Below are 22,914 nucleotides of genomic sequence, written 5' to 3'. Positions count from 1 at the left end.
CCGAGTGGTTAAGGCGATGGACTGCTAATCCATTGTGCTCTGCACGCATGGGTTCGAATCCCATCCTCGTCGGGATAGAGTTTCTTTAGTCCACAACGTTTCCATGTCAACAAGAGCAGATTCTATGCCAAATGTTCTCTTCCTCATTTATCCACTGTGACATGTACTTGGAAAGAACTTGGCAAAACCAAGAAATGGCAATCCTTCACTGGGGAATTAGCTCAAATGGTAGAGCGCTCGCTTAGCATGTGAGAGGTAGTGGGATCGATGCCCACATTCTCCAGTAAACCTCCATTCTTGAAGCAGTGAGTCCCTCTCCATCTTCAACAATCTGTTGAAAACTCATCTCTTCAGAGAGAACCTCCTTTCCTAAAACCCTAACATGTCTAACTGCACTTCTCTAATACACTCACCTTGCTTATTAAATCGATGTAGTACTTAATATTTACACTAAGGTTCCTACTGCACTGAATCTTACTGATGTCCCTCATTTGTAAGTCGCTTTGGATCTGACCAATGAGTCAATGTAAATGTAAATGTAATACTTAATGAATGTACAAAGTCATTTGTAAATAAGCAGTTATTATCACAGATATTTTCCCAGCATAAAGAAATACAACCCAAACTGAGTACAATGTATTTCCAGTCTGTCTACTATCAGTGTAATGTCTGTTATGTTCTCTGTCCTTGTCTCTTTATCCTCATGATATTAATCTCATTAATCCTTCACTCTGTGAATGACTCAGTCATTTGACACTATCTGTCAGCCTTTTGATTCCTTTAAAGCCAGAAGCTCAGTGTGTGACAGAGTTAATGGACGATGTTTCAGACACAAAGTGTCCTGATGATGTTCAGACTGACTGCAGGGTTGTCCATTAGTCACCCTGACACAGGAGTTCACAGAGGAGGAGCAGAGGATGAACACACGGATTATCTGGGAGGGTTTTGTTCTCTCTCTCTCTGACTTCCTCTTTCATTCAACTTCACAGTTCTTCAGCTATAACAACAAATGAGATTGCTACTATTAAGAAAAACGATTGATATGTTGTTGTTTCTCTGCAGCAGCGGGATTTTATTTGGTATTTTTATGGATTTGTAAACCACAACTTCAATTTAAGGTGAGTCATACAACCTTAGTGAACATGAATAATATATGTTATAATGTTATATGAATTGTTATTGTTTTTCTCATCAAGGACTTTGTGGACATTCAAATAGTGAAAATCAAATCAAATCAACTTTAAACCTGTTTTTATTTATTTTTGGCCACTTGTTCGTGCTAAACGAGCTGAAAACACATCTCACATATTACGACCTGATAAAGTTGTTAAGGCTTATGTGGCAGCAAATAGTTTCAGCAGACTGCGTTTGTGCTCCACCAGCTACAGAGGGAAATATCTGGCTCTTTAGCTGCCAAACGTTCCGCTATGTTCACCAGCTGCTCTCTGAAAACAGTTGCCTCTTGCTGCTCGAAATCGAAGCAATTGAATGTAAGTCGGTTGTTAAGCTCCATAAAGCTGTGGTTGAGAAATCTCTGTAAGACTGTGGGTTTGGTCCATTGCTTATAATAACTAGAATCATCTCCCTGTGGTTGTCTGCCTCCTCCACTCAGACTAGTTTCAGATTACATCTCTGTTTATCCAGAGTCATAGAATATGAACCATTTGTGTGAAATTTTGTCATAATTGCTAATGGCTTAAAGGTGTTTTTTTGAAGTCACTGCGACCTTGAGTTTTGACCTTTGGCCACCAAAATCTAATCAGTTCGTCCTTGAGTCCAAGTGAATGTTTGTGCCAAACTATCCACCAAGGTGTTACTGAGATATTGTGTCAATGAGGATGGGGCGGACAGCCAACCCGAAAACAATATGCCTCCATTTCTGGCTGCCGCCGGCGCTGACGCATAAAGAATAATTAGTGCAGCTTTAAGTTAAAAATTAGGAACTTAAAACACTCATCCAGAACCTTTATGAGATGAGAGTATTTTCCATATTAACAGATTGTCCTTCAAATCTCCAACAGGACACACTAATGTAACTGCAGACCCTCCCTGCTGTCAGATATCCACCATGACCATCCTTGGTGGCAGCTTTGATGACCAGTCCTTCAGTAGTGAGGAGAGTTATGACCACGTCTTCACAGACTCAGAGACCACCACAGTCAAAGGTGTGTACTTCCAGCGGGCTAAGCAGCTCCAAGGGCCAGACACCGTGGGTCTGCCCCTCAATGCTTCACGACAGCTTCTCATCAATGTGGGCGGCGTCCGGTATGCCTTCCCCTGGACCACCCTGGAGGATTTCCCTCAGAGCCGTCTGAGTCGCCTGTGCTTCTGCACCACCTTAAAGGAGATTGCAGAGATTTGTGATGACTATGATGAGACGCGACGTGAATTCTTCTTTGACCGTGACCCTTTAGCCTTTCGAGCCATCTTCAGCTATTTGGCAAAAGGGAAGCTGCGTCTGCTGCAGGAGGTCTGCAACGTGGCTCTGCATGGTGAGCTGCTGTACTGGGGCATTGACACGGGGCAGATGGAGCGCTGCTGCCGCCACCGCATGATGTCGTCTGTGGAGGAGGTGGCCGAGCACCAGCGCAAAGAGGAGAAGTGGCAGGAGAGGAGGAAGGTGCTGAGGGCTCCTGTTATGGGGGACGGCCTGTTCCACATGCTGGGCGAGGCAGTGGAGAATCCTCACTCTGGGTTAGCAGGGAAAGTGTTTGCCCTCCTGTCCGTCATCATGGTGGTGGTCACTGTGGTCAGCCTGTGCATCAGCACCATGTCAGAACACAGGAAGAGGGAACAGGAACAGGAAGAGGTGGCGGTACGTACAAAGCACATTCCATCATTTGTTAGGATGACTGTGGACTTTCTAGTCTCCAAGCTGAAAGCCTTTTGTTGTCTCCACAGGGTGAATGCTCCCAGGAGTGTCGCAACATGTTTGTGGTGGAGTCAGTTTGTGTGGTCTGGTTCTCCTTTGAGTTTCTGGTGCGGTTTTTCCACGCACAAAGCAAGCTGGATTTTGCCCGTGGTCCACTCAACATCATCGACGCAGTTGCCATCTTGCCCTACTACATCTCTCTGTTTCTGGAGCTCAGGAGTAAGTCTGTGCAGGACGTCGTGGCTGTAGCAGGAAGAAGTACTCTGGATAAACTGGGTCTAATCCTACGTGTGATGAGGGCTCTGCGCATCCTGTATGTGATGAGGCTGGCGCGTCACTCTCTGGGTCTGCAGACTCTGGGGCTGACCATCCAGCGCAGTATGACGGACTTCGGGCTGCTGCTGCTCTTCATGTGCATCGCTGTAACTCTCTTCTCCCCGCTGGTCCATCTTGCTGAGAGCGAGCTGGCCCCCAATGCTGCCAGATCCCCCCAGTTCAGCTTCAGCAGCATCCCAGCATCTTACTGGTGGTCCATCATCTCCGTGACGACAGTGGGGTACGGTGACATGGTGCCGCGCAGCATCCCCGGCCAGCTAGTGGCGCTGATCAGCATCTTGTCAGGGATCCTCATTCTGTCGTACCCTTCCACATCGATCTACCACACCTTCTACCACACCTACACCAGGCTGAAGGAGGAGCACAAGTGGGTGTGGAGGGAGCAGAGGGGGGCGGAGCTTGTCACTGAGGCTGAAGGAAGCGTGAAAGAAAGAGAAACCTGGACTGATAACTGGCCAGAAACTGACTTTCTACCTGGTGTGGAGGATAGGGAAGATTGTCTTATTCCTCCAATCAGAAACATGCGTGAGTGATGACACTCATTCTGCACATGTTTTTCACGAGCTGTATTTTTGTCAAACTGTCCTGAGCTTTTTAGTTTGAATTAATCAAACTTTCTTGGTTTGAATCTTTGTTGTGTTGACTTCTAATGACATGATTAGCATGTGTCAGCGTGTCTAGCTCTGATGTTCTGTCATGGCTGACAGGATGAAGACGGATGAAACAAGTTGTTGTAACTGTCTCCAAGCTGAGCAGCTAAATCACAACAGACCACACAACAGTGTGTTTCAATGTTTTAGTTCAAAATAAACAAAATATGCAGCTGATTTTGTCCCATAGCAAAACAAATGCAACAATAATTGTTCATTTTAACATAAAATACAAAGAAGTTATTTTGAGAATTATTTTGTTATAGCCTCTCATAGTCTTATAATATATTTGCCTGATCTGTTTATTATTACAATGAAAAAAGATACATTTTGCCTATTTTGTCTCAAGGTAGTTTTTCTATGTTCTGTGCAAAACCCCAATAACTGTTCTTTGATAAATATTATTAGATAAATAATTCTCTAATATTTTTGTATAAATAAATAATGCTATTATATTATTGTTAACTATGGATATTCAGAATACTAGACTTATCGAGACAAAAAAATTATTTAAGTTGAGTAAGTGAAATTTTACTGTCCCCTGGTTTGGGGTCAGTTGCTAATATCTGAATTCTTCCATTCAAATAAATAATGTGAATGATATGTCATATGTAATCATCTTTAAATCTAAATAACATAACAACCAATGGGTGTGAGAGTGCACTTTACCTGTTTTTACTTTCCCTTGAAGTGTTTTATTTCTTTACTCCTACTAATTGTAATAATAAAGATTATTACTATTAAAAATCTGTGGAGCACCAGCCTCTCTGTTCCCTCCATGTTTGACGTGTTGAGCCCCTCTGTGCTGACAGATTCTAACACGGTCCTTTACAAATCTGCTCACTCACTCCTGGAGGTTCATATATATTTAATCTGTGGTAATCTACATACTGTAGATGTTGATGATTCAACTTTGCAACAGACATGATTTTACCTGAACAGCAACTCATAGAAATCATCATAGACATAAAAAAAATAACTTGCATCAAGTCTAAGTCGGTTGAAATGGCAGCAGTGATACGTTTAATGAGTCAAACTGGAAGCAGCAGGTTCTTTATGAAGAGTGTGTACTCACTGAAACACTGAGCCGGCACTTTACACTGAAAATCAATGTGTGCAGGTTTCCACCAGGGGGCAGGCGTGTTCTATCTCACAGCCACAAGCTACTGGAAAACTGCTGGAGGCATCTGTTTCCCTGCAGAGTAAAACGAGTTTCAGTGATTACACCCTGAGAGACACACACAGTTTAACTCTGGTGTGTTGACATTATTGTGGTTCACAGTGTCACAGTTTGTGAACACAAGGTGGAACAATTCAACCTCTCTGAGCAGGTGCATCACACCTGGAAGTCAGACCTGGAGACACAGACCAAGCAGACAGAGGCCTCCTCAGTGCACACAACCCAGGATGTTTGTCCTGAGGAGAGCCACTGATGCCGGGGACAGAGACCAGAGACCAGAGACCGGAGACCAGAGACCTGAGACCGGAGACCAAACACCAGAGACCTGAGACCAGAGACCAGAGACCAGAGACCGGAGACCAAACACCAGAGACCTGAGACCGGAGACCGGAGACCTGAGACCCGAGACCGGAGACCTGAGACCGGAGACCAAACACCAGAGACCTGAGACCTGAGACCGGAGACCTGAGACCAGAGACCAGAGACCAGAGACCGGAGACCAAACACCAGAGACCTGAGACCGGAGACCGGAGACCAAACACCGGAGACCGGAGACCAAACACCAGAGACCGGAGACCAGAGACCAGAGACCAAACACCGGAGACCGGAGACCAAACACCAGAGACCAGAGACCTGAGACCAGAGACCAGAGACCAAACACCGGAGACCGGAGACCAGAGACCAGGGACCAAACACCAGAGACCGGAGACCAGAGACCAAACACCAGAGACCAGAGACCAAACACCAGAGACCAGAGACCTGAGAGCAAAGACCAAACACCACAGACCGGAGACCGGAGACTAGAGACCAGAGACCAGAGACCAGAGACCAAAGACCGGAGACCGGAGACCAGAGACCAGAGACCAAACACCAGAGACCAGAGACCGGAGACCGGAGACCAGAGACCAGAGACCAAACACCAGAGACCTGAGAGCAAATACCAAACACCACAGACCGGAGACTGGAGACTGAAGACCGGACACCGGAAACCAGAGACCAAACACCAGAGACCAAAGACTGCAGACCGGAGACCAAACACCAGAGACTAGAGACAGGAGACCAAACACCAGAGACCAAACACCAGAGACCAAAGACCGGAGACCGGAGACCAGAGACCAGAGACCAAACACCAGAGACCTGAGAGCAAATACCAAACACCACAGACCGGAGACTGGAGACTGAAGACCGGACACCGGAAACCAGAGACCAAACACCAGAGACCAAAGACTGCAGACCGGAGACCAAACACCAGAGACCAGAGACAGGAGACCAAACACCAGAGACCAGAGACCAAACACCAGAGACCAGAGACCGGAGAGCAAAGACCAAACACCAGAGACCAGAGACCGGAGAGCAAAGACCAAACACCAGAGACCAGAGACTGGAGACCAAAGACCGGAGACCGAAGACCGGAGACCAGAGACCAAGAACCAGGGACCAGAGACCAAACACCAGAGCCCAGAGACCAAAGACTGGAGACTGGAGACCAGAGACCTGACACCACACACCGGAGACTGGAGACCTGAGACCGGAGACCAGAAACCAGAAACCAGAGACCAAAGACCAGAGATTGGCAGAAGGAGGACTGATCTCTAAGATGGTAAGATGGAAGAAGAAGAGAGAGCCAGAGAGAAGGAGGGAACAGTGTGTGTGTGTGTGTGTGTGTGTGTGTGTGTGTGATGTGGTACCGTCTGTTCCCTGTTCTCCTACCAGAGCCACTCTGTGGGTCCGGCCTGTCATTACAGCTCTCTGGTACAAATTCTGGTCTGCAGAGGAATGTCTGCACCTCACACACACACACACACACACACACACACACACACACACACACACACACACACACACACACACACTGTGTTTGACTCACTGCTCAGATCCTGATCAAAGATCCTCTATACAGAAGATGCCGCATTACAGGCAGCGCCAATGGTATGGAATGGGACACAGTTCTGGTCTCCTCAGTGGGTGTTGTCCCTCAACCCCTCCCTCAAGCGAAGGAAACTGGCATGAAATGTGACAGTAGTTAATATCAAAATCTATCCCTGTTTAGACTCACCTCACTGCATCCTTTGGGAAAGAAAAGACAGATCTGTTTTTTCTTGTTATTACAGCCTGTTGCTGCACAAAGCTCGGGCAAGTCTCATATCAGTTTAATAGGCTAATACTCTCTGTTTTCTCCTCCACAATACTTAAATAATGACAACATACAACAACAGCAATTGTTAAGCAATGAAACACGTTTTGTTTAAGTTTCAAAGTTTAATCCATGGTTTGATGTATAAACCCGATCTCGCGAGAGTGTCGCATTGAGACAGAGGCAGGTCTTGAATAAAGTAAATTTTCTCCTGATCTGTTGATCTGAAAAATGTCATTTTGATACCAGAATGTTCTGAAGATGTGTGGCTTGTAAAAAATGGGACCAATATTTATTTTGGTGACTATGGAGCAAAAGAATCATCATAATCTGTGATCTTGTTCATTTCTCCCAATGGAGTGACAAGACTGAGACCTGCTTCTGGTCTCCTAAAGGGTGTGGTGATGGTGGTGATGGTGGTGGTGGTGGTGGTGGTGGTGGTGATGGTGGTGATGGTGGTGGTGATGGTGATGGTGGTGATGATGGTGGTGGTGGTGCTAACAAAAACTTGTAGACAATGTGATGAATATATGATTTCAACTTCTGTTTGAAAATGCAGCAAAGCAATAAACTGTGGCCATGCTGACACAAATATGCATTAAAAAACTGAAAACAGGAGGAGGACAGGGACAGCGAACATCTTTCCAGCTGAGTCTCCATGACAAAACTATTCTTATGAAATGCTGTGTGAGTCAGTTTGCCCACTGCATGTCTTAACAATGTGGTCTAGGGTCACCATTTTTGACCCGTGCTGTGCCAGTTCACAATTAAAAAGAATAAGCTCAAAGTTCAGTTCATACAGATGAAAATGAACTAGTTCATGTTCATAGTTCATTTTTTTAAGTTTTGAACAAACTTCACACTTCCAAAAAGGAACTAGTTCACGTTCATTTGTTCCATATTTTAAAAATAAATAGTCCGATCGATATTCTTTTTCAATAGAACCTCCTTCTACCCATCCACCAGCAGCCCCGAATCACTGCCACTCCCAAACTAAATGAATTATCGTACACCACTGAAGAATCACAGATATTAGTTAGATTTAAAACCTGTATATGAATATAATCCATCTGAGTCTTCACTTGTTTGCTCCTAATGCTGCTGCAAATGCTCAACTGGCTTCAGCAGTAGTAGAGCCTGTGTCTGTACTTTGTACCGTCTGTACCGTCTGTGCCTCTAGCACCAGCCAAGCTTGGGCGTGTCTATGGAGACGTCATGCGGCGTGCTGTAAAACTGTCGTAAAACGTGAGCTCGCGTTCACGTTCATCATTTATAAACTGATTTGTTCAGTTCAGTGTTCACAAAAAATATGAATGTGTTCAATGAACGATCATGCACAACACTGGCAGTAACAGTCCTCCTTAGCAACAATCTTTGAGACTCGTTAGCTGACGAGGACTGATAAAAGAAAATGATCTTGTATGACACAGCGTGATTTCTGCCTTTAATTGAATTATTCTTTGATGCATTGGTCAATCCATAGTCTTGACATTTTCAGTTTACAGCTCTACTACTAATACTAAGTTTCCGTCTGCATACTGGCTCGGCACATCTGAGCTCTGACTAACAAAATCATATAATTAGAAAAAATGAGGAATGCGTTATCTCCAGATAACGGGACAATTATCTTGTTAAATCAGGATAACAAAAAATTGTTTTCTCTGGATAATATGTCATTATCTCGAGATAATGAGCTTTGTTATCTTGAGATAACGGGATGAAGAAATATTTGTGAGTATGGCCTTTCTCAGCTTCCGTACAAACACAGCACATAGTTGGAAAAAGGAAAAACACAGAGTAGATGTAGTTCAGCTTAGCTAGTGGAAAACAGTTAAAGATATTAAGTGTGGTTAAAGTAGTCCGTGGCTAAATAGTATTCGGTGAGTTGAGTCAGTGAGGTCAAGTCCTGAATATGAGTGACTTGTATCTGCAGCCTGAAGGTAGATGTCTGTATGGGTTGCATATAGTGTGTAGTATCTGAGGCTATTTCTAGTCCTTTCTTCTAATAAGATTTTTACAAACTGAAGTTAAGATTTATCACTTCACCGCTTTCTGCTTTTGTGTGAACCTGCAGCTTTAAATGTATTTTAGTAACATTTGTACATATGACTTTATTCCAGTTGTACATGTGGTGTCTCCATGAAAACCCCAAATCTCAAAGTATTTCTATTTTGGTTCCATGAAACTGTTCTGATTTTAGCTACGAGACCATATAATAACTGTAGAGGGTCTGGACACACATCACAGCCTCAGTATCATGTGATCAGGAAAACCACAGCAACTGGAGGTGAGAGGTTTTTATTAGACAGCTGTGTTCTGTTTCTCCTTCTGCCTGACCTCACAGGGTTTCAAAAAACTTTTCTTATCACTGACTGATTCATTTATCATCTCTAGTGTGTATTCTAACGTTTGAATTTTTCTTTTAGATCCTGATACAAGTTACACATCTCCTCTGTGTCAGCTCAGACTAGCAGTATGTTGCAGTAGAACCATCGCCTCCACCGACCAGTCAGGGGTTAATTAACATTTGAATTCTTGATTTAAAGCAGAAAACTATCAACTGTGAATAAATATGGTCGTAGCCTCTGCGACGTCACCCACAGGTTTCTGAAGAGCGGTTAGGAGCTAAAGAGACCAAAAATATTTTATGTACAAGGCTGTAAATATTTATTTCAGCGGTATTTATGCTGTCATTACAGGAACTGCAGTTTTCAGCACTTCAGTGTTGGCTTCATTTTTCATCCTTGGAGGTTGATGCTTGACAAAAATGTGTTTTGTGAGGTCACTGCAATCTTGACCTTTGACCATCAAATCAAATAAATTCATCTTTGAGTCCATGTGAATGTTTGTACCAAATTTGAAGAAATTCCCTCAAAGTGTTCCTGAGATTAGCCTTACAGTTATATTTTAGCTAACTAATGTGAGCTAATTTCAAATTTTGCCTTAAAGGTGCAACATGTAAGATTATAGTTTATATATAGATTGATAACAGTATCAATAGTATGTGAAGGAGCCACAGTGATGATGTCATGCTGTTGTAGCCTGACATCTATGTGTCATGCAGTTTCCCCTTGCCTTCATATTTTTATAGGTAAATAAAAACATACTGTTTGTTCTACAAATAATCATAATTTGTTTCAGTGCTAACAACAATTTTAACTATCAACAATAAATGCACATATAATTAATGAATTATAAGGAACATGGGGAAAACAAAACACATGATTAACTGGACAGGGGTGAAAAGGTGAAATGCTGCCCCCTATGGAGGTGGAGCAAGTAGCACCATCTTACACATTACACCTTTAAGTTGCAGTTTCGCTAACTGATAGCTGTTTTTTTTTTAACTTTAGCCTTGAGTTACAGTTAAGCGAGCTGATATTTGTTCACAATATCACACAAACATAATACAAATTAAATAACACAGAAATGTAGTTGAATCTTAATCACTTAGCAGGCCTGCTAAAATATCATTTTGAGTTTATTCTCACGTGAGAAATAAAATCCACTGCAGACACAACGCAGTCTACAGGTTCTCGTATCATTGGACGGACTAAAAAGAGACTCAGCAGAACTGCAGTAAACAGAAACATCTTTAATTCATAAAGGATTTACAATATCTTACATATGACAAACTGTATGTAAAGCAGGGTAAAAGACCTTTCGCGCCTTCCTCAGTTTCCTGTAGCTACAGACAGAAAACATAGAAACTGTTTTTAAAAAATACATCTCTGTTACGTCTTCAATCTCAAAGATAAGTAGAAGGATTCACTTCCCTTTTTGTCACGTATGTACAGTGACTGTCACTATGTACACTGTGCTTGTTTATCTGGCAAACAAGGTTTAAGAATAGCTGATTAAAAATGACACAAGCACACACGTTCTCCTCACACACACACACCCACACACACACGCACGCACGCATACACACACACAAACACAGACACACACACATACACACACACACACACACACACATACACACCTTTAGTTTCCTGCTGGTGAGGGTGGAGGCCACAGCATCATTAGTGTTAAGGCAACGTCTGTTCAAACTTTGGCTCAAAGTCGGATACACAAAGGCACTTTAAGGCAAAAGCTTTCATAACTCCAACACATCAGAACACATGAAGGCATCACAATGACACACACCTGTAATGCTTAAGTAACAAATGGTAAAGTGCACATTAAATGTCTTTGGTTTAATAGTAATGTCTCCATGCTCAGTTCATCTTTGGAAGCTTCCAGTTAACTCTGGCTGTTTGGCTCTTGAGTCTTCTCAGCTGATTAAGGCGAGTTGTTATTATTTTCGAGGTGAAGTCCAGAAGCGTCACACAGAGTTTATCTTTGCTGGGTTTGAATTAGATGTGACACCGTGGCTCAAAGTCCTGCAAGAGCTCAGCTCCTGAATATCACGTTTGAGTAGAATAAGTGCCCGTGTTGAAAGGTCTCCATGACAGCGCGGAGCCTAATCTCACTTCTCGTCGCTCACAGAGCAGTCCACAGCGATGATCTCCTGGATTTCTGTGATTTTCACCTCCTTCTCCGGGATCTCCACCTCCACCGGGATCTTCAGCTCCTCTGGGATCTTCTCTGCCGACGAGCTGCGGCTGGAGAGTTTGTCCATCTCGTCTTCCATCTCCGAGATGCGCTCGGCGACGCAGTGGGCGGTGAGTCGGGCCTCGGGGTCGTGGTCCCAGCATTCCTTTATGGTGGCACAGATCACCGCCACTCCCTGTGATGACAGGAGGAGAGAAGGAATATGAGACTCTGACATCGCAGGACCAATTTTAACAGGGAGTGAACATGAAGGCAGATGACTGATCAACGGCAGCAGCATCTGTCCTCCATCTTTAATGAAGCCTTTAAAAAAAATAAAAAATAAAAATAACTGTGTGCATATTCATGATTTCTTATCATTCAATATTTTCTAGTATAAACAATAGATAAAATTATGTTTTAGCCTCTTGTAGCTTTGTTTTGGTCATTAACCAGCTTCAGTGTTAACATCCATATGATGTTTTTATATAATACAAGGCGTATGATGAGTGAAATAATCAGTATTTCCACCTTGAACTGCAGTGAACCAATGACAGTCTCATAAAAACAGATTCAGGGTTTCATACATCACAAACCTCAGGAACCAATCCTGTCAACCTGTGAGGACAGGGGGCGGGGCTAAATAAACCTGAAACCTTGTGAGAGTTTGCATTAGAACAACCACTAACACTGTGTCAGCCACTGCTAGTTACAAGGTAACAAGCAACATAAACAAATAAAAGATGCTAACTACGCTAACCGCTCTGATCCGTCTGCTAGTCTCTGGTTCTGGTCTCAGACTCCTCATCTGAGTCTGGGTCTGACTGAAGCTCAAAGTCTCTCTGATGTTTCCTCCTCTCACCATCTTGATACTCTCTGCTCTTAGTTTAGTTCAGTTTTTTCACACAGAATCATCAGTAACCATGGATATGTGTGTGTGTGTTCCTTCAGTATGTTCAGGTGTGTGTCTGACCTGGTGCCTGAGCCAGGAGTCAGGGATCTCAGGTCTGCCTCGGTCTCGCAGCACGTTGTCCTTCATGCTCTCCACACAGGGGTGCTCTCGCACTTTAGAGCCATACGCCGGTTCGTAATCCTTCACCTCTGCAAACACAAACACAAACACACACAAGTCATCACCTGAGTCTTTCCTTGCTGTCATGTTGTCTGTGGCAGGTACATAGAAACAACAACATATAGAGGAGTTCAGTTTAGTTTCACGGTTTATGACTGTGAAAACTTTAAGTACAAAACACATGAAAGAGGAAGACAGAGTGAGACAGGTGGCCTGTGGAGTTAATGTGATTAGAAAGTGTAAAAGCTTCCTTGTATGATGTCATCCACCCAGACCACTGAGCTGTCAGCTTTGTAAACTGGCACCGCTGATGCCGACAGTGAAATAAAATGTTTTCTCCACGGGAAGGAAAAGCTCGCTTTGGCGCTTGGATGATGATCATTTTCTAAAAACAACAGATCAGCTTCCGCTAACAAGCAATTACTCACGACCTCAGACTGTGCACAACACCAAGCACAATCTGTCTTTTTCTTTTTTTTTTTTTTTTTGTAACGATTTCATGTTGAAGAACCAGCAGAGAAAAAGAGAGAGCGCAACGTCAAAACCATGAGAAATGAAAAACAAAGTTCTGGGACTGGGTCCAGACCTCATGAAACCGAACTCACAACAGCTGCAGTCGGTCTCTCTCTCTCTCTCTCTCTCTCTCTCTCTCTCAGGATCTCACAGTTGCTGTGAAACGAGACACTCGCTGCTGCAGAGTCATCTTCGTTTAGCTAGGAAATCATCCGCAAATGTTTAACAAAAATGAAGTGTGATGCACCTGATCTTGTTCTTACATTTAACAACTTCTGCACCTTATTTTACAACCTGTCAGTGTAATTCACTGTGTGCACAGCTTTTTGTTTTTTTTAATATATTTTATATTTGGCAGCATCCAAGTTTTTCTCTGGACTTGTTCACTGAAATGAAAGGTTTAATATCCACTTTCAAGACAAATGATCGCTGCAGCACTAGAAGACTCCTCTGACGGCAACAAGTGGTCCAGTCCTTCCACCTGTGCTCTCAACATGTGATTCAACAGTTTCACTAACATGTGATCTGATAAACAAACTGAGTTTACTGTCTGAAGTTTTTACTTCTAAGGCCAAGTTAGTAAGTGTTCTCCGAGCACTTTAAGGATGTCTGTGTGTCAATATACAATCCCGAGGCCAGCGGGCGAACTCCACCTGCAGATGCTGACCTCATTTCCATGTCGACAGGTGGGCAAACAATCGTGGTCACCTATTACGATTGTCATTTCCGGTGAGTGCACAACAACAGTGTTTGATTTAAAACACTACCCTGTTGAACTTCACACACTGTGTCAGTGGGTTTGCTGTGTACACAGTGTAAGCATGTGAGTGTACTGACTGAAGTATCTGATTTGAGACACAGCACATGTGATATGATCAAAAGTACCAAAACAGATACTAAATGGACATTTTGTTGAGATTGTTTTCTCAACAGTCTTCTCCATAACCTGCCTCTGGTTAGCTTAAATACTTGTCACTGTTTGTGCTAATTAGCAGGACAGTATGATGAACTCTAGGAAAAGCTGCAGTAGTTTCTTATAAACCAGGTCCCTGTGGTCTCTGCCACTGTGTCCTCAAACACAGGAAGTGGGAAGGTTGGAGTGGAACCCCCGGACAGGAAGTTGGAGGGCTGGGATTGAGACTGTGTGCAGAGAAGCTGACTCTACAGGGCCACATTTCCTGTTTTTGACATGTGGAACTTCCCCCCTTTTTAGTGTTTTAAAACAGGACCCAGCCAGGCCCGGCCCATTCCCCCGGAGCTTATTTATGCCAGGCCTGGTAATGTGCTCAGCTCTCTGCTGTTTAGACCTGGAGCAGCGGAGCTGGTGTAAATACCACACACTCCCCTGGACACAGCAGAGGCACAGAGCAGCAGAGAGCAGGCTGAAAACAGAAATAAAAAAGACTGAGAGGAACAGGTCTGATATGGATTTGGCTCTTATATTCTCTTCATAAGGATTATATGTGAGACAGACAAATACTACCACTGCAGTGTGTATGAGAGGTGCGGCCTGCTCTCCTTCTCTTGACATTTGAAAGCTATGAAAAGAATTTCATCTGTGGTTTGAGAACAGATTTCACTAGAGACTGCAACCAGAGTCTCAGTCTCACTTTTCCCTCACTGTCTGGGGCCCATAGTTAAAACCCTGGTATATCCAATCTAAGGGGGGGGGAAAGCGGTTTACGACAGTTTCCTTTTCAGATTATCTGTCTGAAACCTTTGTGGCCTGGAGGTTAGCACAGGCCTCTGTGGCTGGCTGCCCTGTCTGGGATTTTACTATCTTAGGAGAAACACAGCTCCATGTTTGGCGCTCGAGAGACTCTCAACAGGCGTATAACATGAGCCTGATCCCACATCAACGCAGAGCAAACTGCATCACAAGAAATAAACCTGCGTGGTCTCTGATACACCACAGGCTTATAAAAACAAAACCCTCTCTCCAGCATCCGCCCATCTCCAGAGAAAGTTGCGGGCTGAATTCCTGCAGCAGGTTTTGTGGTGAGCACATTAGGGAGCTGTGAAAATTAAACGTCAGGACCACAGGTGGTGTTTTGACGGAGCTTAAAGAGGCTAAAATAAGAGAGGGAGACACCTCTGCTGCGAGCGGGTTGATCTAGATCCATGCATGTCTGGGCCTGAACATTACCCACTACAGTTGCTGCATCAGTGACTCCACTCTCCTTTATCTACAAAGACATCTGATAAACAGCCGGTCACCAAAGTCATCTGCTTTACAATAACATCCAAAACTTTAACAGTATAAAATAATTTTAAATAGTTACAACAAGAAGGCTACCAACAGTTAAACACAAGCCAGACAATATATAAGTGAATCTTAAGAAAAGATTTAAAGGTCCATATAGTCTAAAGGCAGATGTCCATGTGTTGTTTGATTATAGATCAGGTCTAGCTTCTATATTAATACTGTGAAAGTATCAAAGCCTCAGTCCACAGAGAAATGCACACAGCCTGTATTCAGAAACTGAGCCTTGAAACCAGCCATCAGGACTTCTGTAACTTTGTGATGTCACAACAAAGCAGTCACCGCCCTCAGCCATGCCCCAAGCCCCGCCCACCTGGACCCATCATCCAGCCTTGCTGGATTTGGTTTTTCACTGACCTGTTGTTACTACAGCTCCAGAGAGAGGAGATGTAAAACTACAGAGATGGTTTTTGGTTCTTAAAATGACAAATATATCTTCTAATGGATCAACACTTCTAAGAAAACAGAGAAGAGGAGGAAAATGTGGAGTTTTATTATATTTTACAAATGCTGGTTGGAATATTTTGATCTTTTTACAAGGCAAGGTTGTTTCCATTCTAAGACAAGTTAAGCTAATCATCTTCCAGCACCAGTTAACCTCAGCACTGTCATAAGAGGGGTTTAGCAGCAAATAAATGCATTTCTAGAAAATGTTGAACTATTCTTTTTGCCCTCTGTCTCTCAACCTTTGCCCCAGAAGGGTAAAACCATCACCATCCCCAGCGGCTGTCTCCCTTCGTGGACTAGGAGGCTTCTGCACAGCACAGTTCAAACCCTTCACCCCGCTCTGTGACCCTGCATCGCCCTCAGTTCAGACAGAACATGCAGGACCTGCCGCGCCCTGTGGGCTAATTCAGGACATGTACATAAAATGCTCAGAGACACACAGAGCATGTACTATAATTGACCACAACAACAACACCAGCATAGGGTGGTATTTCTGTCTCCTGATGGTGGAGTGGAGACAGAGGAAACACACACAGTCCCGGACTGAGACACAGAAACAGAGCTGTATGTGTGTGTCTGTCTCTACCTCTCTGAAATAAACACAAAGACAAACACACATGCTGGAATGTGACTGTCTCGTTCTAAATGTCTCAGACTGTCTAGAAAAGAGAAGGAGGTGGATCAGAGCGACTACCTGCTCTCAGCAGAGGAGAAGAGGAGACGTCTGGGGGGTGTGACTCTATCTTCCAGTTTTTAAAGAATGAGGACATTTTTGGAAAGTGAGGATGTTTTCTTTAGTCCAGCCGGTTGTTTGATGGTTACAACTTGGTTTTTGAGTTGAAAAAGAGGTTTGGATTTTTTTTAACCATATGATCGAACTAACCATAGATAGAGTGTTTTATGCCAGATTTCATTGACTGTATCAATCGACATTGACGTATTTCATTAGAGTGACAGTGGGCACCATCATGAAAGCAAAATATATAAATTACTCCCTCTTGTTTTTTCTGAAAGGACAAGTGATTTATAAAGAGCACATGTGTATGCTGTGACATTTAATTTCAGGTGGACGTGGAAGATGCAGTCATTAGCATGTCTGACTAACTAGCTTAGTCTGCTATACAGTGGTAACTGTGGGGACAAATAGCACAACAACAACTAATGACATTAGTTTGTAACCTGACACAGACCCATGTGGGAAGGCTTCACTGGAAACTGAAGGTGCTCTCAAAAAATAAAAAAAAGATTGGATGATCACAGACTAACTTCAACCAATCAGATTCTGCATCCTTTCCTTTTTTTTCACTACCAGCAAAACATCTTTTCCATATAGAAAAGTCTTCAGTGTCGTTCCCTGCTCTTCTTTCAATGAAGAAATACTCTCATCATAGGTCTGATGAACTTTAAGAGCCATTGTTGTTAACTAACAGTTGCTTATTGCCATTGTCACACCAAGACACGCCTCTAACTGCCAGTAGCCCCTCCCTCAAAGGACGCTGATTGGTCACTGTGGTTTGGCCACGAGTGAATAACTTGGAACCTGGAAACATGGATCCTCGCTTGTGAGAAATCCAGCTGCCTATCAAGGTTAATGAGTTTGGTTAAGTTAAAAAAACATCTGAGCACAACTAGCATCCACTGTGTGGAGGAACGGATCCTATCAGTCAGCTTAGACTTACGTTGGCTATGTAGCAATAGCAAACTTACATATGGCTCCTTTCAGGCTCCTTAGCATGGACACTTATACACACTCGCACACACATACACAGCCAGCTGACACAGGTACAGTGTCCACCCCAGATCTCTAGCTGATTTCCTGCCCAAAGAAGGGCAACAGCAGAGTCCAGATTGCCTCCCTCACGTATGAGACATTCCTGAGATTCCTGCCGCAGACCTGGAGCTGAGGTCGAGGTTCAGTCCGACAGACAAGACCATCAGCCTCCCTGCTGACACACAACCCTCCCTCACTGCACAACAAGAGACGGTGGCCTGAACCTGTCTGCACGATGTAGGCCACAAGCACACACACACACATACAGCAGATACACACTGTTAGTGCATGTAGGCAGTGGTTGTGTATGAACATGCACAATCGGATACATGTTTGAACATTAGAGCAGAGAGTAAACTAAACTTTGAATCTGAGATCTCCAACTTTAGTGAAAGAGAAAACATTTTCATGAATACAGACAAGATCCTGACAAACTGATGGAACCCACATGATCTGTTTCTACATCTGTCTGTTATGCATTTCTCTCGGCCTATATATATATTTAGCATGTTTGTTGTAACTAAATCTAAAACATCAGCATGTTTTCTCTTTAAGATTCATCTTAATATTCTACTTTCTACATTTATTTATTGATTGATCACTGTAAATCTGATCTAAAAGTATCATCCAGTCTGAAGCAAGGACTAAAGAAATAACAACAGACAAGATGATGTCAGTTATTTTACATTAGTCTAACAAAGATAAAACTGAGATAAGTTACTAATGAAGGTAAATTAAGTGTTTATTTTTGTTCCATCTGTGTAACCAAAAACACTACAACAAAAATCCCTTAAAGAATTGAAGTGCATTTCAGAATATTGATTTAAAGCTGCTTTAACAAATACTTGTTAACAGTGTGTCAAATCACTGTGTGGTGAAAGATATTGCTCCTATTGACGAATCATCAGAGGATTACTGTTAGCTCTACACACTGTTTTAACTCCTTTCAGTTCATTGTTTTGGTTTTACGCCCTGTAACATTACAGTTTTGGTCACATCCTGCACAAGTCATTCTGTTTTCAGCAGCAGCAGCAGCTGCTGTTTTAGCTGGTGAACATAGTGGAGCACACACAGTAGATCCCTCAGGACTCCCTGAGACCCATTATTAGGCAATTGTTTCCTTATATTTCTTTTCCTTTTAATTATTCCATAATGTAACATAATATCTTATGTATCTCTTTGACGTTTTCCGCAGGCGGCCAAAAATGAATTAATGTGGGTTTAAGAATAAAAACTAAAATTGATGAATGAAAAATTATATTAGTTATAGCAACTGTAAACTTTAAATTTTTTTTAACTTTGGCGCCCTCTAGTGGCAGGAAGTGAGGACACTTGAGGGCTCTGTGTAAAAGAAGGCTCCGGGAAATATTTCCTTAAGAAGTTTCATGCACTGAAATGAAGGGAGTTAATTACCCAAATGAATTGATGTCATGTTTATGTTAATCACATTAGACTGCAGATGTTATACTTTCACATGCTGCCTCCACTGCTATTGCAACACACACTTTCACTGTGACAAAAACATCCTACACACTGCACCGAGACATTAGTTTATCTGCAGAGCTTCATGTGATCACTCATGGCGTGTGTTGTCACTGTTGAGTCATTGTAGTGGTTGACACGTCACCTCAGCCGGCTATGCTTTATTATCAGTGTGAGTGCGTGCTCATGTGTTACATGACATCTCACTTCCCACAGCCTGAAACATGTAATTACTGAATACGTGTTTTTGTGGTATGTGTGTGTGTATGTGTGTGTGTGTGTGTGTGTGTGTGTGTGTGTGTGGGTGCGCTGACCTCCTATAGCTTCACACCTCGACGTCATCTCCCACAGCACCAGGGCCATGGAATAAATGTCGGTCTGTTTGAAGGACTCGATGTTCTCCAGGTTGAGTCGGGCCTCCAGCACCTCCGGAGCCATGTAACGTGCTGTACCCACCTGCAGAGACAGGAGACAGGAGACAGGGGACAGGGGACAGGGGACAGGAGACAGGGGACAGGAGACAGGAGACAGGGGACAGGGGACAGGGTTAACACAGGGTCACTGCAGCACAAATAACCACCACAGTAAACACTACATCAGTCTCCATGAGTGTGATGTTCACTTTCTCTCATTGTCTGGATTGTGCTGTTTCAACAATCAACTGATGGGCCCAGTATAAACACACACCTGACTCACCTGCTGGATTAGTTCATCAGTGGATGAGATACTGGACCAGATACAAGACTACACCTGTGACATGTTTCCTTTTCTGTTATTCAACTCTCTGACATGTGGAATCAAATTACAGCTGAGCTACGACATCTAAAGTTTCCATGTTGCTGTTGCTGTTGCAGTCTGGTTGTCCCAAGTCAAGACTAATAAGTCCCCAAGCTAAGATCACTGGATCCCAATTTATGACCAATAAGGTCCAAATCAAGACAAAGTTCAAGATCATCAGGTCCCAACCCAAGTCCCAGACATGAGACCAATAACTTCCAAGTCAGCATCAACAAGTCCAAAGTCATGTCTCAACTCAAGACCACAAACTTCCAAGTCAAGGAGTCCATCGCTGGGGCACCTCAGTGGTTCAACTGGTAGAGTGTGTACCATTAAGACTTAGTCCTAACCGCTCCCCAACGTTCCTCTCTCTCTCACTGCAGCTACAGTCCAATGTCATGTCTCAACTCAAGGCCAATATGCCTCAAATATAATAAGTCCCAAGTGAAAACCAACCAGTACCAAGACCTGACAGGTTTACCACATCCCTCCAACACATATACTTTAATAAGACATTGGGTTTTTAGTATTGCATAACTTCAAATCTATCAAAAATACTAGTAACTAGTTAATCACACAAAGCCAAACAAGCTTGCTGACATAATATCTGATGCTCCACATGGAACACATTTTGTATGCATGGCACAGAAAGTTGTGTGGATGTCCGTGTTTCTTCAGATTTTTCCGAGCTGGACCACGTGAACACACACAGGAGTTATAATTACAACCAGCTGGAGATTTCCAGCCTCCATTTGTAAACGAACAAATCCTGTGATCCTAACCCTAACCCTCTGCATTTTGCTTGGTTTGTGTGTGTAGGTGTGTGCCGTTAGCTTTCACCTGTAGCTGCTGCATTTCTAACCAGTGAATCATAAACAAGAAGTCACCAGGTCTCACTGACAGCGTGAGAGTGAGCCGAGAGCTTGCATGTCACAACAAAGCCTTTATTTCTCCCTTCATCCCCCTGATTGTGTGTTTGTCTCTGTCAGCACAGAGGTGTGCACCGTCACAACACACTAACACACTAACACACTCAGGGACTTATATTGAAGGAGGCAAAACAAACTTGGCCAGATATATCTCACCAAAATCCAAAATCAAAGCTGCTGTAATGCAGGGATTTGATGGTAAACAGAGCGTTACCATGGCAAAAGATAATAAACCCTCCACTTGTAGCAACATATGAAACACCTGGCAGTGTGCGCTGAGGTTTGTAACCTCTGTTAGCCAAGACTGACAGGAAGCCCAGGGCAGAGCTTTAGAGGAGCTAAAGTCACATTCAGTGATGGAAAGTAAGTAAATGCTCAAGTACAATTGTGCACATTGTGAAATATTTTTACTGCTCTACATCTATCCGCAGGCAGAAATTAAATGCTAAAACAGAAAAGAGCAAATCTTCTGACAAAAAAGGAAAACTAAACTAAAAATGATTTAGAGGTTGACCTCTGACCTGTCCACTGTTGGCGAGGTCGTCCACTGACAGGCTGCTGTCCAGACACAGTCCCAGGCCAAAGTCACACAGGCAGCACGTCAGGTCGTTCTTCACCAGGATGTTGGAGCTCTTTAGGTCACGGTGGACTATCGGCACCTGCAGGCACAACACAGGTACGGTTGTCAATTTCAAAATAAAAGCATTGAAGTGGACAATTAAAGAATATAGCACGAAACAATTTGCAACCCTGCAAACAAATAACATATAAACACATTTTATAATGCAAAAGGTTTCCTTGAGTACATCCCTCAAAACTAAATTGTGAACTTATTATACAAGTTACTGAGAACTAATGGCTGTGTTTTTCCAATTGATTTGCTAGAGATATTTATGTAACCTCTACTCTTTTTTTGGTGTCTCCTTGACCTTTCACATAGCACCACCCTCAGGCAAAAATATCAGTTGTGTACACAAGACATTTTAAAGTTCAACATCTAGAATACAATGAGATCTGCTGAATACATTCATGCTCCCACGGTGACAAGTTTAGGACAATCTTTCTACTTTCAGCCCAACTGTTGTTAAAGCTCAAGGAACTGAAAAAAATGGCAGCAATAATGTACATATTTTGACAATATTGCAATGTAAATTAAATTAAGCAGTTAAATTAAAAGTAAATAGAATAACATGCAATAGAATACTCAACAATACAATAAGATAAAAAGAATGAAAATGATCAAATAAACCACAGAAACATAAAAAAACATGAAAAACATTTTGGTAATGTTAATAAAATCATTAAAAATGAAGGAAGGAATGAAGCTCTAAAGGATAAATCAGTGGTATAACATAATTCAGTGGCAAGTCCATGGACAGACATTCAGTTCACACAGAGACCCAATGTCCTACCTTAGGGCGTCCACAGGGGAGGCGGTCACTGTGGAGGTGGGCGACTCCTCGAGCCAGAGAGCTGGCCAGCACCTCCAGCTCCTCCCAGCTGATCACATGACGTGTGAGGTGCTCCTGCAGGGCATTGATTATTGGATTATTAGTAGCATAATGAGAGGGGGGAATTTCCAGTAGATTCATACTGAAACTATTGACTGAAAAAAAAAGACTTGACTCAGGGGGCTGCAGTTTACAACATGGAGTCATCCTGTCCCACCTGACAGTGGAGGTCTCACCTGTAGGTTTCCCCTAGGGTGGAAGGCAGTGATGAGCCAGTACTGCTTCTCCACCTTCCTCTCCTCAGCTGTCAGGAAGTGCAGGACGTTCTCATGCCGGAGGTCCGTGTTGGAGAAGATGTCCTTCTCGTTCTTCCAGGAAGCGTACTCTTCGTACGGGAAAATCTTCACAGCCACAGTCTCAAACTGATCTGATGTGGTCTGCTTCAGCTTAGCCTTGTATACCTGAGCAAAACGACCTTTGCCCACCTGGGAGAGGATCAAC

General features: G+C 43.2%; 2 protein-coding genes across 3 annotated transcripts in view; one reads left to right on the top strand and one right to left on the bottom strand.

Moving 5' to 3' along the window:
* Window positions 1-2,027: 2,027 nt before the first annotated feature.
* Window positions 2,028-4,300, top strand: LOC111664112 (voltage-gated potassium channel regulatory subunit KCNG4-like). The gene is made up of 2 exons (XM_023418580.2): window positions 2,028-2,815; window positions 2,902-4,300. Exons 1-2 carry the CDS (start codon window positions 2,069-2,071, stop codon window positions 3,739-3,741), a joined length of 1,587 nt encoding a protein of 528 aa, XP_023274348.2. The 5' UTR covers window positions 2,028-2,068; the 3' UTR covers window positions 3,742-4,300.
* Window positions 4,301-10,747: 6,447 nt separating this feature from the next.
* The window catches only part of LOC111664183 (TGF-beta receptor type-2-like), a 34,200-nt gene continuing 22,033 nt past the window's right edge, over window positions 10,748-22,914 (bottom strand). For both annotated transcript variants that reach the window (XM_023418680.2, XM_023418682.2), the window contains exons 5-10: window positions 22,650-22,898; window positions 22,375-22,488; window positions 21,484-21,621; window positions 19,571-19,712; window positions 12,682-12,809; window positions 10,748-11,904 (exon numbers count right to left, since the gene is read on the bottom strand). In XM_023418680.2, coding sequence (XP_023274448.1) covers window positions 11,644-11,904; window positions 12,682-12,809; window positions 19,571-19,712; window positions 21,484-21,621; window positions 22,375-22,488; window positions 22,650-22,898 — 1,032 coding nt within the window. In that variant the 3' untranslated portion in view covers window positions 10,748-11,643. The remainder of the gene's footprint in view (window positions 11,905-12,681; window positions 12,810-19,570; window positions 19,713-21,483; window positions 21,622-22,374; window positions 22,489-22,649; window positions 22,899-22,914) is intronic.

This window comes from Seriola lalandi, unplaced genomic scaffold, assembly GCF_002814215.2.
Source record: "Seriola lalandi dorsalis isolate HSWRI2012SDOR001 ecotype SW California unplaced genomic scaffold, Sedor1 jcf7180002054583, whole genome shotgun sequence".
Lineage (NCBI taxonomy): Eukaryota > Metazoa > Chordata > Actinopteri > Carangiformes > Carangidae > Seriola > Seriola lalandi.
This window is presented reverse-complemented; position numbering and strand designations above follow the sequence as displayed.